The 17,797-nt window shown below is 38.0% G+C and overlaps 1 protein-coding gene across 1 annotated transcript; it reads left to right on the top strand.

Annotated features, from left to right (window-relative positions):
- Nucleotides 1-1,889: 1,889 nt before the first annotated feature.
- Nucleotides 1,890-16,482, top strand: pdap1b (pdgfa associated protein 1b). The gene is made up of 6 exons (XM_034191305.1): nt 1,890-2,046; nt 2,245-2,336; nt 9,914-10,015; nt 12,079-12,200; nt 12,971-13,122; nt 15,892-16,482. Exons 1-6 carry the CDS (start codon nt 2,037-2,039, stop codon nt 15,945-15,947), a joined length of 534 nt encoding a protein of 177 aa, XP_034047196.1. The 5' UTR covers nt 1,890-2,036; the 3' UTR covers nt 15,948-16,482.
- The last annotated feature ends 1,315 nt before the right edge of the window (nt 16,483-17,797 follow it).

Here is a 17,797-nt window from a genome sequence, read left to right as displayed (position 1 = left end):
CCTTATTTCTAACTCACTTATACTTTCATTCTTAGCGTTGCCGTATTTTACAACTGCAATTGTCTTGTGGGCAGCATGGTGACTTCGTGTTTAGAAGGTCTCAGGTTCACTTCCGACCTGACCCTTTCTGTATGTGTGCCAATTCCTTATTCTATTATTTCATGTTGGTTATCAAGTGTTTCCTATGCCTAAATGCTCATGTTTTTGGTGAGTTTTGGTTGTCTGCTTGAGTATGTATGTAAACTGGTCTGAACTAGTTTTATCTGATTAGAAACAAAGGAATTAAGTTTCATCATGAATCAAATAACTTGGTTGAAGATAAGGGGTGAAGCTTTCCATGTCTGTGAGAACCAGTAATATTAGAATTGTGAGAGTAAACTACACCCACTGTAACACCCACATTGTATGTCACTCCACATTCAAATTCTGGAAAATGTTCATCAAACGTTTAGGCCTACATCACTGGCTATCATATTAGCATCCTGTGTGCAGTTTCTCTGTTGTGATATAGTGTTGCTGTGTATTGTGCTTTACATTTTGAATCCTGCTATGTTCTCTGACAGACGGATCAGCTAATGAAGAGTCTACAGATGACCAACACTAATGATCTGGGATATGTACTCCAGAGAGAGGGACAGCTTTAACTCGAACCCTGGTGTCTGGACCACGAGGGCAACCATCGCCAGGATGAGTGTGGTGGACTGGCCGAGCCTTCATTGGAGATTGGTGGAACCAATAAAGACTGTGTAGGTCTGGAGCCTGCTAGCTCAATGAAGAATGCTCTGGGGACTCGGACGTTCAATAAGGTTCCAAGGATCAGAACTGTGAACTCACTAATGATTCTGTTTTGTGGTCTACTTCATGAGGCCATGATCTCTACTGCTTGATTGTTTGGACAACTGGTTAATACGTCCACTGGACTTTATGAGTAACTGGATGCAGGGGAAGAACGCAAAAAAAAAAAAAAAAAAAAAGAAATCGCTGGTGAATGCTGTTTATGAACCCTCTATTTAGCAACAAGTGACTCAGCTAGATACATTTATACCATGCCATGATTCAGCAAGGTATAGCAAAGGTTTTCACTTTTGTAGCCACAGACATTTCAAATGTTCTCTGTTACTTGTCATCATAACATCATAGCATCACATTCTAGATTGTAAATTACAAGTTCAAATGAATAAAACATAAATTATAAAGTTTCTTTTCGCTGTGGTGTAGTTTGTGGTAAAATATGCACCAAAATATAGGAAAGGGAACCTAAAAATAAAAAAAATCCCCCCCTTGACTCCTTTGCAAATCCACGCATCGCCCTCTCCCCCCTTTACAATATCCTGGATCTGCCCCTGACTGGATGGACTTGACTCACTCACTCACGGACCAATCCCTGGGGAAAAATGCAAAGACAGTTTTACACACCCAATCAATTGGTGGTGATAATGCACCAGAAAGTCTACCATCCGTAAAAAATACGGCAGAAGAAGAAAAAAAAAATGACGTAACAGATCGGGTCCTTTTCGTTTTATCGTCTCTTGAACTACGTCACCGCTTTATACATAACGGTGTTAAATGAGGTGTAAAGTTGATTATAGAGTATAAGGTTAAACATAGATTTGTAAGCATGCATTTATAGCAGTAGTATAAGGAGGGAAATTAAAATAAAATAAAGTCTCGTCGTTCATTACTTGTGGGTTGCATCAGTTTAGCACGCTAATAAATTGCCTTAAGATAAACATTGAATATTGGTTGCTTTTTAATTGTTATTATACGCACCTTTGGTGTATTATATTTGGTGACTACGAGAAAACTACATTATTTAGCATAAGGACGTAAATGTTGTTACTAAAAAAATGGAATTTTACTTATAGGAAGGCTTTATTGACAGGCAAATGTTTGGACCTCTCAATGAATTGGGCTTTTGATAGGTGCTCATCACTTCAGTTCTGTGAGTTTAGTTAGTTGTCTTAACGTTTTTGTGTTACATCAATATTTGTTTGTTAAACATTTTGTAACAGAAGCTTTTTTTTTTTTTAAATAAAATGCCGAAAGGTAAGAATGATATTCGAACACATTGCTGCGTGTTAATATCAGTTTAGCGACATGCTTGCTTCGAACCAGGCTAAGCTAAACAGTAATTTGTTCAAGCCTCTGCTTGTTTTGATTGCTTAGTTTGTGATTATTTCTGCTTCTTTTTCCAGCTGCATAGTGTCTATGAGGTTCTCCGTGTGCTGTCATGTGTCGTTGTAGGTAGGAAAGCTGCACATAAGGGCCGAATGCGGACCTACACCAGCCCCGAGGAGATAGACGCCCAGATGAAGGCAGAGAAAGAGAGAAAAAAGGTGCTTTTGAGTGGATGGCATTTGTCAGCAGTGTGAAATAAACCGAGAGAGAGAGAGAGAAAAACAAAACAAAATGAAGTTAAAACAACATGTCCTTTATTGCGTTATTTTCAAAGATCAGAAATCACATTTATCGCTGCATAGCTTTTCACATGGAAGGACATTGTTTTGGTGTGATGGTGCAGAACAATAGCCACATATGTGCAAGGTTTTGACAACAAACGCAGTTGGGGATATCCTGCTCCTAAAAGTAGGCTATCCTTCAACACAGTTAAACATCGATCACCATAATCAATAATGTCTATACACCAATGCATGCACTTTTGCGATCAACATTGAAATTGAAAATGGGGAAGGGCTGCATCATTTATGGACGTACAAGTAGGAACACAGACAATCAAAAGTTCCTGGAGCCACAGGTACAAAGACTTGTGTGGATTTCCTACTGAAACATGGCATATGTCAAAACCCAGAAACTGACATAAGCACAAAAAAAAAAATTCAGATGTATCAAAGTTTGGGTATGCATGGATCCAAGCACTTTCCTGTTGTACATCCCACCGAAGGTGGAATTGAGTGCACATGCAGAAGCACCAAACTCCTCCCTGTCCATGCCCCTATTTAAATATGCAAATGTATTTAAATAGGCCCTGGGACCTGGGGATTCTCCTCCCTGTCAGGAATGATCACTGTAAGAAAAGGAATTTTATTGCATGCAAGCTACAGATGAACTGGAGATATGCAGGGATATTTTATTTGGTACCCTGCCAACCGGAAAAAACAGGAACCGGAAGAATCTCACACACTGAATGCACCGTGGTTGACTGTGTGACATCGCAACTATAGGCGCGTTTATTGACAAATACTGAACACAGCGAGACATTTGGGGGCTTGTTAAGAAGCTCTAGTTTCACCATCAAGAAACAAACAAGAAAATAATAATAACAAAAATATATTTGAATGCACACATGCCCAAGCGTGCCCGTGCTAGTGTCATTTGGAACAGTTGTGTGAATAAACTATTCATTGCACACATGCTAGACGAGGGTCACGAAATGCAGGGTGACACGGGGGGGGGGGGGAGTCTAGGGGGATTAGGGTTAGTGGAAGGGAGACAATTATGTTAGGGTTAGAAATAGTAAAATATAAACAAAACACGTCACAGAAATGTCACATTTCGTGACAGAAGCATGGAAAAAAAAGTGTGAGAGTGGGCTGCCCCAACCGCATTGTTAGTCAGGATGAAGTCTTGCATTGAATCAGGCTCGAAGCCACGATGTTAGTTAGATGTTAGGAACAGTGGCCTTGGTAATCAAAATCAGCTAATGTGCCTTCCACGGCAGTACAATGACAGTGCAATCAATCAATCAATTTTTTTATATAGCGCCAAATCACAACAAACAGTTGCCCCAAGGCGCTTTATATTGTAAGGCAAGGCCATACAATAATTATGTAAAACCCCAACGGTCAAAACGACCCCCTGTGAGCAAGCACTTGGCTACAGTGGGAAGGAAAAACTCCCTTTTAACAGGAAGAAACCTCCAGCAGAACCAGGCTCAGGGAGGGGCAGTCTTCTGCTGGGACTGGTTGGGGCTGAGGGAGAGAACCAGGAAAAAGACATGCTGTGGAGGGGAGCAGAGATCGATCACTAATGATTAAATGCAGAGTGGTGCATACAGAGCAAAAAGAGAAAGAAACAGTGCATCATGGGAACCCCCCAGCAGTCTACGTCTATAGCAGCATAACTAAGGGATGGTTCAGGGTCACCTGATCCAGCCCTAACTATAAGCTTTAGCAAAAAGGAAAGTTTTAAGCCTAATCTTAAAAGTAGAGAGGGTGTCTGTCTCCCTGATCTGAATTGGGAGCTGGTTCCACAGGAGAGGAGCCTGAAAACTGAAGGCTCTGCCTCCCATTCTACTCTTACAAACCCTAGGAACTACAAGTAAGCCTGCAGTCTGAGAGCGAAGCGCTCTATTGGGGTGATATGGTACTACGAGGTCCCTAAGATAAGATGGGACCTGATTATTCAAAACCTTATAAGTAAGAAGAAGAATTTTAAATTCTATTCTAGAATTAACAGGAAGCCAATGAAGAGAGGCCAATATGGGTGAGATATGCTCTCTCCTTCTAGTCCCCGTCAGTACTCTAGCTGCAGCATTTTGAATTAACTGAAGGCTTTTTAGGGAACTTTTAGGACAACCTGATAATAATGAATTACAATAGTCCAGCCTAGAGGAAATAAATGCATGAATTAGTTTTTCAGCATCACTCTGAGACAAGACCTTTCTGATTTTAGAGATATTGCGTAAATGCAAAAAAGCAGTCCTACATATTTGTTTAATATGCGCTTTGAATGACATATCCTGATCAAAAATGACTCCAAGATTTCTCACAGTATTACTAGAGGTCAGGGTAATGCCATCCACAGTAAGGATCTGGTTAGACACCATGTTTCTAAGATTTGTGGGGCCAAGTACAATAACTTCAGTTTTATCTGAGTTTAAAAGCAGGAAATTAGAGGTCATCCATGTCTTTATGTCTGTAAGACAATCCTGCAGTTTAGCTAATTGGTGTGTGTCCTCTGGCTTCATGGATAGATAAAGCTGGGTATCATCTGCGTAACAATGAAAATTTAAGCAATACCGTCTAATAATACTGCCTAAGGGAAGCATGTATAAAGTGAATAAAATTGGTCCTAGCACAGAACCTTGTGGAACTCCATAATTAACTTTAGTCTGTGAAGAAGATTCCCCATTTACATGAACAAATTGTAATCTATTAGACAAATATGATTCAAACCACCGCAGCGCAGTGCCTTTAATACCTATGGCATGCTCTAATCTCTAATAAAATTTTATGGTCAACAGTATCAAAAGCAGCACTGAGGTCTAACAGAACATGCACAGAGATGAGTCCACTGTCCGAGGCCATAAGAAGATCATTTGTAACCTTCACTAATGCTGTTTCTGTACTATGATGAATTCTAAAACCTGACTGAAACTCTTCAAATAGACCATTCCTCTGCAGATGATCAGTTAGCTGTTTTACAACTACCCTTTCAAGAATTTTTGAGAAAAAAGGAAGGTTGGAGATTGGCCTATAATTAGCTAAGATAGCTGGGTCAAGTGATGGCTTTTTAAGTAATGGTTTAATTACTGCCACCTTAAAAGCCTGTGGTACATAGCCAACTAACAAAGATAGATTGATCATATTTAAGATCGAAGCATTAAATAATGGTAGGGCTTCCTTGAGCAGCCTGGTAGGAATGGGGTCTAATAAGCATGTTGATGGTTTGGATGAAGTAACTAATGAAAATAACTCAGACAGAACAATCGGAGAGAAAGAGTCTAACCAAATACAGGCATCACTGAAAGCAGCCAAAGATAACGATACGTCTTTGGGATGGTTATGAGTAATTTTTTCTCTAATAGTTAAAATTTTGTTAGCAAAGAAAGTCATGAAGTCATTACTAGTTAAAGTTAATGGAATACTCAGCTCAATAGAGCTCTGACTCTTTGTCAGCCTGGCTACAGTGCTGAAAAGAAACCTGGGGTTGTTCTTATTTTCTTCAATTAGTGATGAGTAGAAAGATGTCCTAGCTTTACGGAGGGCTTTTTTATAGAGCAACAGACTCTTTTTCCAGGCTAAGTGAAGATCTTCTAAATTAGTGAGACGCCATTTCCTCTCCAACTTACGGGTTATCTGCTTTAAGCTACGAGTTTGTGAGTTATACCACGGAGTCAGGCACTTCTGATTTAAAGCTCTCTTTTTTAGAGGAGCTACAGCATCCAAAGTTGTCTTCAATGAGGATGTAAAACTATTGACGAGATACTCTATCTCACTTACAGAGTTTAGGTAGCTACTCTGCACTGTGTTGGTATATGGCATTAGAGAACATAAAGAAGGAATCATATCCTTAAACCTAGTTACAGCGCTTTCTGAAAGACTTCTAGTGTAATGAAACTTATTCCCCACTGCTGGGTAGTCCATCAGAGTAAATGTAAATGTTATTAAGAAATGATCAGACAGAAGGGAGTTTTCAGGGAATACTGTTAAGTCTTCTATTTCCATACCATAAGTCAGAACAAGATCTAAGATATGATTAAAGTGGTGGGTGGACTCATTTACTTTTTGAGCAAAGCCAATAGAGTCTAATAATAGATTAAATGCAGTGTTGAGGCTGTCATTCTCAGCATCTGTGTGGATGTTAAAATCGCCCACTATAATTATCTTATCTGAGCTAAGCACTAAGTCAGACAAAAGGTCTGAAAATTCACAGAGAAACTCACAGTAACGACCAGGTGGACGATAGATAATAACAAATAAAACTGGTTTTTGGGACTTCCAATTTGGATGGACAAGACTAAGAGTCAAGCTTTCAAATGAATTAAAGCTCTGTCTGGGTTTTTGATTAATTAATAAGCTGGAATGGAAGATTGCTGCTAATCCTCCGCCCCGGCCCGTGCTACGAGCATTCTGACAGTTAGTGTGACTCGGGGGTGTTGACTCATTTAAACTAACATATTCATCCTGCTGTAACCAGGTTTCTGTAAGGCAGAATAAATCAATATGTTGATCAATTATTATATCATTTACCAACAGGGACTTAGAAGAGAGAGACCTAATGTTTAATAGAACACATTTAACTGTTTTAGTCTGTGGTGCAGTTGAAGGTGCTATATTATTTTTTCTTTTTGAATTTTTATGCTTAAATAGATTTTTGCTGGTTATTGGTAGTCTGGGAGCAGGCACCGTCTCTACGGGGATGGGGTAATGAGGGGATGGCAGGGGGAGAGAAGCTGCAGAGAGGTGTGTAAGACTACAACTCTGCTTCCTGGTCCCAACCCTGGATAGTCACGGTTTGGAGGATTTAAGAAAATTGGCCAGATTTCTAGAAATGAGAGCTGCTCCATCCAAAGTGGGATGGATGCCGTCTCTCCTAACAAGACCAGGTTTTCCCCAGAAGCTTTGCCAATTATCTATGAAGCCCACCTCATTTTTTTTTTGCAGGAGAAGGAAGCTACTTGCTTGCATTGATAGCTGTAAACGTTAACATTAACGATGACAGTTTCATAAGCCTTAGCACGCATATATGTTTGCTGTGCCGTTACAACAGCCTGTCATGTTTGAATAGGAAATGTGATAACGCTAATGTTTGATAATGCTATGTTGCAATACTAAAAAATACATTCCTCTTCAATGGATGACTTTGTTAGCAAACCAACAACATGCACACCTTGGCATGCAAATAACAGCTGCATGCTGGTGTGATAAGCTGCAATTTACATATGATCTGATTTCTTGACTAATCGCAAAAATAATCAGTGACTAGTTGATTATCAAAATAATAGTCTGTGGCAGACCTGGAGCCAGTTATTGTCATTTGCAAGTAAATGCTTGTGTTCCCCAAGTACACTCTCATGTTGGATTGCACCATTTGCAAGCTCCTCTAACAGTGCTAACACAGCCACTATTAATGTAATTTTCCTCATCACTTTGTGCATGCTTTTATATCTCCCCATATAATTGCAAACACATGGGTGTGTTAATTGTTCATAAGTGTGTCACTGATGTGCACATCACTCTGACTTCTTGTTTTCACACTATTAACGGTTCCCAGCATCACCTCTACGTGTCCACAGTGGACCAATAGCTGTAGAAACGTGGGTACTCCAGCCATGATTTTTGTGTGACGCACCGCGCATTTCCATGGTCATTTCACTTTTGATACAGCTGAACATTAGCATGGAGAAGGATGTATGCCAACTTTTGGTGCATATGCAGCCTTTGTACATGAGACTCCTGATGTTTCACAGAATTCCAAAAGATGTAATGAAGAGAAAGTACTGGTTAAGACCAATCCAAGTCACAGTGATGAAAGTGTGTGTGTTGTTTTTCATGTAATTAATTTAATTTGCAATGAATAATGTGCATCATTCATTAACAGGTAGGCTTTCAGCATACAGATGTATTCAAATGCATGCACCAAGAACAGAAAGAAAAGAAACCATACATACCAATTGGCCTGCAACCTTTTGTAATTTCTGAATAACCGTGACTCAAGATTAAATGTATATGTAGATTTGTTCCAATTCAAAATTTTCAATTTCTCAGGTGATAGATTTTTGATGGATGTTTATTTTTGTTGTTTTTTGTTTTGTTTTTACTTCAGTTGATACATGCAGCATTTTGTCTTGTATATCTGAGTGACACTAGGGGTGTCAGGGACCATAAAACCCACGGTTAGAATCAAAAGCATTTATTTATTTATTTTTTTAAAGCCATGAAACAGATTATTTTTGCATCAGGAAAAAAAATACTACTTTCCATCATAGAAAATAACTTGAGCAATGAAAACAAGGAACTTTTGCCTGTGATTCTGAATGAAAAATGACATAAAAAAGTAAGTCCCGTCCGCTTGTTTTTACTCGGGGTCGCCACAGAAAATCCAAGGTGGATCTGCATGTTGAATTGGCACAAGTTTTACGCCAGATGGCCTTCCTGACGCAACTCCACATGGCATGGAGAAATGTAAATATTTTAAAATAAAATACTTAATTGTTGTATTAAATTGCATTATGAACCATATTGGTGAATTAAAAAAAACTTGTCAAAATCATGAAAAGTTTTTAAAAAATTAAGCAAAAGATGATTTGAGTTTGTAACTTCAATTTTTTTTTTCTCTCTCTTTCCACAAGAGCTGAAGATGTCTGCGTTGTCTGCTGAGAGGGGGAAACATTAATCATTTTATTTATAACCCTTTCAGGATAAATTCATTAGTCCTACTCACTGAGAATTCATTCAGATCAGTGGTCCTGCAGCGCACCGACTCAGAAAAAGTCAGGAATATTCTTCATTTTCTGGTGCTGTGGACTTGCAAGCTTGGATGTGCATGCTCTTTGTGGGCCGTGCTCTGTTCACTGGGCTAACGGCTGCACAGGGAAGAGACGACACACTTTGTCCTCAACTCCTTTAATTATTGAGAGTTTCTGATGATATTTTGAATCCAGAAATGTGCTGAGCCTTCAAAAAGTCACGACACAGAATCACACATATGTAAACTTTACAATTACTGTGGTTCACAAGCGTTCTGAACTGTGGGTGAATCATATCATGTATCTGGATGGATCAGAGATTACTATCTGAGATGAATTAATGATTGAAAACATCTGCTGTGGCAAGTAAATGATCTCCAGAGATAAAAAAAAACAAAACATACTCTATCATGCTCATTTCAAACAAATATAAATGTCACTACAAAATGGCAAAATGTATCACTGAATTACACCAACAATTGATAAAATGAACATCTGTTTCCTCGTGCTGCCAACAGAGATGTTTTGCCTACCAGACATTGTGCATCAGAAAAGTGGATCAAAAACAACTATTGATCACATTTGGACACTATTAAACACTGCATACACATAACTGCAGAGCCCTGCGGTACATGTTTTGTGTGTTACTCCTTTTGTGGTATATGTTTCCATTTTTTCATCTGCTGTGTAATGATCTTTATTCATACATATTTTGTCGTGTGTTCATCCTGTCTATTATATGTATGCTTTTATTTATTTTAGCAAGAGCAGGAAGAAGATGAACAAGAGGGTGCAGCTCACAATGAAGTTACAGAGAAATCTGTAGCATCAGAATCAGATGACAGTGATGATGAAGGTTCCCAGGTACCACCACATGGTTTCCCTCGCTTTCTTTTTCTCTTACTCACACACAGCTGTCTTTTCTGCATGTGACAAGATGGGTTCTTTATGTAAATTAGATTGCAGTAAAAAAAACCCAAAACAAACGACTTTTTCTAAATACACCAGTGCCTTATTTAAACTATAGATTTCTTATAGAACTTTTCAACTCATATTCAACAGTGCTTACTGTGGAGAGCCAGGTTAATCATTGATGAGTCTTGTCTTCTGTATAATATATGATCACTTTTTTCTTTCACAGCCAGGTTCAAATGAGAGAGTATATAACTACAACTAGGTCTGTTATGATAATCAATATATCATCCTGTCGTTTGATGTATAAAGATGAATGCAGTCATTTTTCTGTCCTTGATATATGGCCCTTTACATGCATATTTGTGTCTGTAAGTCTAAGTCACCAACATTTTAGCGAGTCGCGCTGCTCATGGCCCTCTGTGCAGGAGGTGGGGTCAGCCTGCTCTTTCTGTGTGAGGCAATCAGAAGGAACAGTGAGCCAGCCACTAGAAGCAACGCAATGGCATTATTCCATCCAGAAAAGCATGAAAAGAATTGGTTAATTTACCATTTTCTTTCAAAATATGACCCTAAAAGTGAAAGCGTACTGATCTACATTTGTATTGCTTCACTGTCCCCCTGTGAGATCATCCTGCTGCATGTGAGTTCAGGTAGATGACACCACCAGTTTATGAAAAAAAAAGTTGAAATTTCAGGTGAATTAGTGTAAAATTTCATGGATGAGATGGTCACCGAATAGAGACACTTTGTACAATGATTTCACATCTGTACAAAGTGAGAATTTCTGAGATGTAGTCATTTGTGTACAAATCAAGCAAACAAAATATTGAAGGTGGTGTGGCTTGACATGTCATGCAACATAAAGACAAACGGAAAAAAAAAACAAAGCACTTGATACTGCAGAGCAAATTCATCCAACCTGAATTACAAGTAATGTAATCCAATTCATAAATGTTTAATGAAAAACAATGTGTTTATATTAACACTATGTCTCACTGTGCTAAAGTGTCTGACGTAGTTCTCTGCTGCTAACAGATTAAAGATGTTGGATGTAAGTTTTAAACATGGGCACAAATGCTACATCCATCCAATATTAATGTGTTTTTAACTGTTTAAACATTATTTATGACCTGTGCATAACATCAAATGGCATAAAATGTAACACAAAATAATGAAATATGAAATTTGTATCATATTTAGCTTTTACTTAAATTGACACATTTAAAAACAAATGTGGCAGATCTTGAATTATTTATTTTACTTTATTGTAATTTGCAGGGGTCCAGTGATGTCTGAGAAATGCCCATCATTTTGAGAAAATGGCCCCTTACTCTAGCCCAGACCACCCTTTTGAAATATGAATTAGTTGTTTAGGGTTTTTTCTTTTTCTTTTCAAATTTCAATTCCAATGCTGAGTAGACTTTAGAATTAAATGCCTCATTCTCTTTGAAAGGTTTTACTTGTATTTTTATGCTACATTATCATTATATCAGGGGCATAAAATGGCCTTAATGTTGTGATGTTATTGTTTATCATGATATTTTGAGGTAATATATCGTGCAGCAAAATTTATTGTGATAGTCCTAATTATGACAACATGTATCAAAACATGTAGGTCTGACTAATTTGTCACAAAGTTTTTTGACAACCAGTTAAAACTATGATGATGATGATGATGATGATGATAATAATAATTAAAATAGGCCTGTAATTCATCCAGACACGCACCACATCCAATTTTTGCTTTTTAAGACGGGCTGGACTACTGCATGCCTAAAATGTACAGGAACTATACCAGAGGTTAGGCTTGTGTTTATATTCGTCAGAACATCAGAGCCATTTATATCAACTATTTCCTTTGAAAGACAAAAAAAAAACAAAACATTGAAGAACATGAATTACAGAGCATTTCATATGAGAAACGATATCTGATAATTAATAAAAAAGAAATGGGTTCAAAGGTTGGAAGTATATGCTACTTCATTGATTGAACTGTTGTCCTATACTCGCAGAGGAAGAGAGCGGGTGTTGAGGGTTTGATAGAAATTGAGAACCCCAACAGAGTCGCTCAGAAATCCAAGAAGGTGACAGACATTGAGATGGATGAGCCCAGGCAGTTATCAAGGAGAGAGAGGTGTGTGTTTGAGTCAGTACACAGAAATGTCAGTTCTCTGTGGATATTTTGTACATGAAAATATGCGGACAATAAAAATATCATCTTGTGGCAATTCCTGTCAAAAATTCTTTTTTTTTTTCTTCTTTTTTTTTTAAGCATTTTTGACCAGATAAGTTTTTGTGTTTTCTGTTACCACAGTAAATAATTCTTATTGAAGCGTCATCACAGGGTGAGACTTTTAGAGTGATGCCGCAGCAGACACTTGATTTGGATTTGTTGTTGGTCACAGTTTAATTAGTTCGTCAGTCACTTTAGTCAAACATTGAGTAAAGTGTGAAAAAAACATGGGTACAGGAGGCCCAGTTATTGAGGTTCCTATGGGATAAAGCCATACATTGAATAGCAGTGACTTTTTTTGAATTATTTGTTCAGATTTGATTATTACGTTTATGTAATACAGTCCTCATATCCACAGAGATGAAAAAACTTTAAATAACTGTCACTTTCAATGAAGTGTTTTGACAGTGTGTTTTACCATGAATACTTTGATTTTGGAGCTGATTTTGGAGTTAGTATGATAGTTTTATAAAAGAGTATCATGCAACAGCTCAGTTGTTAAACTAAAAATTTCCATGCAAGTTATGGGAGCTCTTTTGCAACAATGAGCATTTTTCTATTCTGTATGGAAATTCCAAACAAAATAGAATTCCTATGATCCTAAAGAGGAATGTGTTGCAGTGACTTTGACTTTTCCTTTTCCACTTTCTTCACCTCACTGTTCTCCTCAGAGAGGAGCTCGAGAAGCAAAAAGCAAAGGAGCGCTTCCTGAAGGCGCACATGGCAGGGAAGACGGATCAGGCCAAAGCTGACCTAGCTCGCCTCGCCATTATCAGGAAACAGAGAGAGGAGGCAGCCAGGAAGAAAGAGGAAGAGAAAAAAGGTAAGCATCCTGAGCTAGGCATATTTTGAACAATAAATTTTTATTCATCTAATTGTTCACAAGAACAAACCATTAAAGACTTAACAAGAAGTGCATTTAACCAAAGAAATGACCAAAAGGTACAAAAAGAAGAAATTATTGTCACTGTGGCAGTTTACAAATATGACAATACAGAAAATAAAAACTGTGTATTGTGACAAGTGCTAAATTGTATTGTGACTATAGTAGGAGAAATTCACTGCAAATCGCCAGATTCCAGTAAATGTTTCTGACTGACATCTCTTTTTAATTGATTTATTTTTATTCAGGGAAAATATTATGCATGTACATTGACACATAATCTTTGACTATTTCTCTCTCTCTCTCTCTCTCTCTCTCTCTCTCTCTCTCTCTCTCTCTCTCTCTCTCTCTCTCTCTCTCTCTCTCTCTCTCTCTCTCTCTCTCTCTCTCTCTCTCTCTCTCTCTCTCTCTCTCTCTCTGTGTGTATTGAAGGCACATTTTCAGAGTAGGCCTCCTGCTGTCCCATTTATTTCATACTTTTACAAAATATTATTCCCAGTATATGCGATGCAAAAGTTTTGCTGTGTAGCTTCATTTGTTTTTGAGAGGTTGGGGCTTTGAAGATGGAGTGCGATGATGATTTGACTTAGCAAACGAGCGCTAAAGAAAAAAGTTCAGTAAGTCATTACTTTTGATCGATTAATGCTAGATGTTAGTAAGTGTCTGCAGTTGTTCTTTTGTAAAATATGTCTTTTAAATACTGTAAAAGAAGAACCACTGTTGCATATTTGACAGTTTGAAGGTTGCTGAAATCTGTTTTAAAAAATCACTTGTGCTTTGGAGTAATTTTGGCCCTCTGTATTTCCACATTCATTGAACAATATGAGTTTCTCCAGTCACAACACGAAAGCCCCTAGAACACCTGCAGAGTTGTCTGGCTGTTTGCTTCACTCACTCATCTCCTACTTGCTCAGTCACTCAGTTTTTAAGAACTGTCATCTTAAAGTGAAAAGTTTGCAAAGAAGCCTGAACACACCACTATCTTTCAGTTCAAACCAGTTAAGCTAACAGGCTAAACTCAGTTTGGATGTTGATTAAATCCTATTTCTGGGGACTGCACAGCAGTTCTCAAACATTTGCTTTGGTGCGGACATTAAAAGTTATGAGCCACTTATTTTCTCAGTAATCCTGTATTAATTAACAGGACCTAAAGGATGAAGCTACTGATAGCTGCTAAAAGTGCTAACAACATTGAATAAGGTGAGAATTTTAAACAGAGCAAATTCTGCCGCAGGCACATCTTTGATGATCCGTTACAACTTTTCACCACGCAACAAGCCATATTATTCCAGGTATTTGTAATAAAATGATGAAAATGACAGACGCAGTCCTCCACAACTTGTGGCTGCATCGAGCAGACAATAAGCAGCAACTCTGTGAGAGTCTAAAGGCCCTGTCACACCTTGACGATTTAGCCAGCGTATGTCGACCGTATTAAAAACGCTGGCCTAGGCTGGCGTACGTCTAATATGTTATGGGTAAGCTTTGTGTAAGTTAAGAGCACGTTGAAGCACGCAGATATACGTTGCAATACGCAGAGTACCCCCCAAAAAGTTTGGGCATGCTGTCCACACGTTGGACATAAGCTGTAGGTAAGTTATGCGATTGTTGACACACGCTTCTTGTAATTTACTCATAAATTGAAATACATCCATTAATGCTGTCCATTAATTGGCTGAAAGCTGCAGTCCTCATGGGAACAGACTGTTTCAAATATTAAACCATTCACACACAGAGTAAATATAAAGGCTTACCATTTTGTTTCAGTGATATTCATCAACACAGTCTGATGAAAACGTATCCACATAAAGCCTCTTGATTTTGGAAAACGACGACCAAGCCAGACTTAACTGTTCTGACACGTATAATACCATGCAGCACCAATCTGAACCACTCTGTGGAAATGGGGCTGTCAGTCGTCAATGTGTTTGCTGCATTCGTTTATTAGATGTACTCCCGTATATGCCAACATTTTTTTCACTTTATTGTCATTTCAAAAGACAATAACATTTACATTGTCCTGAGACTGGGCATCACACAAAGATCACAAATCAAAAACAAATCAAGACATAGGTTTATGCTATATTTAAGAAAGTCAGTGATTGGCCCCCCTCAAAGACTAGAGTCTTTAAGTGAAGTTGAGGTGTCAGCTGCTCCATTATATAGATGTTTTTTGTCCGTTGTTCAACTGTGGAAGATTCCAGTTTCATCCAATAAATTGTGATCATTTTTCTTGTGGTCATCAAAAGAAGGTGAAGCAGAAATCTTTGATCCTGAGAAAAGTTGTCTGGAAAAATGTCCAATAAGAAAATGAGAGGATCCAGAGAACACGGAGAATCTAATGAAAGTGAGCACTGTACAGTTGTCATGGAGGTGGAAATTATTTATAGAGACCAAAACAGTTTTTTGTACCAGGATGTAAACACGTTTATTTCTGCTCAAAAGTTGGACATTTTAACAAGGACCTCTATGAGACCCTGCTTGCTTTAGGAGCCAGCTTCAAACGGGCAGTCAAAGAACTGCAACTTTTTCTTCTACGGGGTGGGCTTCTTCTGAGACCATCGAAGCTTACACCATTTGGTAGAATAAGAACAGTAACGGGCTTATCCTCAGAGGCCAAACATTGATTGATTGACTTCATACTGCTGTGTTCATGTCCATCCAGTGTGGTGCTGATGTTGTGTTGATGTGTTTTTCTCTATTCTATAGCAAAAGAAGCAGCGGCGGCGGCGGCTAAAGGAATAAACTCCCTCTCATTGAAATGATGCAGAGTATTCAACAGAGGCTATTTCATGCATCCGTGGACTGGCACATCATATATCTGACTATTTTTAAAGGAAGAGCTATGAAGAATATTTCATTTTGCTGTAAAACATACAAAAACGACCATTTGGAAAATGGTTGAGGAGGCACCAGTGGACAGGGATTGTGTATATTCTGTATTGGAAATACAGCCTTGTTGATGATCCAAGGAATTTTAAGGCTATAATCAAGAATGCATCAGTATTCACATAGACTCTGGCTGAACTCCTTCTCACCAATAGCCATGTTCATGATACACATGTTATGAAACCATGGTGTACTGTTCCAGTACCAGTGTACAGTTCTACCTTTGCTGTTGGTGCTTTGCCACTTTTTTGACTCTTAAATTATATTTAACTGTCATAAAACCTGTTCAGTATGACTATCATGAAAATGTCAGGATTCCTGCACATCCTGGTAAACTAAATTTATTGTTTTCCAGTTGTGGAAATAACCTGGAACTTGATTAAAATGTCCAAATAACCTGGGAATAATCTAGATTGTCTATTATTATATTTTGGTCTCATTCTGGTGCATATTTGAAACTCAACTCAAGTTTGCAAGACAAGTTTTGCAGTATGACACACACATCCTGACCTGTCACTCAATGTCTCCACCTCTGCCTGGGAGTTTTGACCTTTTGAGGTTGGTCTGCTGAGTCAGTCAGTGTGCAGTGGACTGTCGATGCAGCATGTTTGTTTCCACAGAGCCTGGGATGCTCCTGTAAGTATCAGTACACATTGTACAGGCAAAATAACATCAAATAGTGTATATGTATGCATGTGAAGTAAAATGGATTGTTTAAAATATCAGTACAAACGTGACCATTTCTATTGGTAATTTGGCAATTTGTTAATGGACATTCCCATTATGTGCCAGCAGTATCACGTAACTGACTGACAAAGCAATATTTGAAATCTTTTGTGTTTACATAAGATTAATGTATTTGTACATGATCCCTGATGTAAATAAACTAAAACACATCTTCTGACTGACTAATCTATAATGTCAGCCGGCTAGTCAGTTCAACAAGTTAAAATGCAGCCTGTAGAGGAAAGTGTGTGTGTGTGCGTGTGTGCGCGCGTACAGACTCGGCCCGATTTACTAAAATCTCAGATATGTAACAAATTTTTATTTTTGTTTTGTTCCTGGGTACACTGTGTTTTCCTAACCTGTTATGCCTTTAATAGAAAATAGCTGTTATTCCACAGAAACTTTGCTTCTGTGATCAGGACAATATTTTGAAATTTGTTTTCAAGAATATTCTCGATTCGCCTTCACTACTACTGAGTAGTCTTCTAGAATATTCTTTAACTGCTAGAACTGTCCAGAATTTTCTAGAAGTTTCCAGAATTATCTAGAAATTTCAAGAAACTTTTAGAACTTTCTAGAACGTTAAAAAAAATTAAATCAAAGTTTGTGCTGAATGTAGTCATTTTTCCATAGACTTTAGACATAAGCAGTTGAAATATAACACTTAGAAGCCAGGAACAAAAATTGTTACATAGTGTAATTAGTGCTAAATTGTGTGGCAAACCAAACACTTGTGGGACAGTTTTACTGAGTAAATGGCGGAATTAATAGCGGGTGGTAATGTGATGTAGACGGTGTGAAAATGAGGATTTTGTGTGTGTTAGTGGCTGTAAGTGCAGAAATTAAACCAGCCACTTAAATTACTGGACGCAGATGCAAGGCACATTTTTATCTAAATTTATGGTAGACTTAAAAACACAACATTGGACATTTTTAAATATTTTATGTACTTAGGGTTAAAGAAAATGCTCATTTCAGTCAACTTACCTTTAGTGTTCAG

Source organism: Thalassophryne amazonica, chromosome 16 (assembly GCF_902500255.1).
Source record: "Thalassophryne amazonica chromosome 16, fThaAma1.1, whole genome shotgun sequence".
NCBI lineage: Eukaryota > Metazoa > Chordata > Actinopteri > Batrachoidiformes > Batrachoididae > Thalassophryne > Thalassophryne amazonica.
Note: the sequence above shows the minus strand (reverse complement) of the source record. Positions and strands in the feature narration are given on the sequence as shown.

Excerpts from the sequence above, each read along its gene's own strand:
- pdap1b (XM_034191305.1), top strand. Across the intron at positions 10,016-12,078 it reads GTGATGATGAAGGTTCCCAG|AGGAAGAGAGCGGGTGTTGA; the intron begins GTACCACCACAT and ends CTATACTCGCAG. Across the intron at positions 13,123-15,891 it reads GAAAGAGGAAGAGAAAAAAG|CAAAAGAAGCAGCGGCGGCG; the intron begins GTAAGCATCCTG and ends TCTATTCTATAG.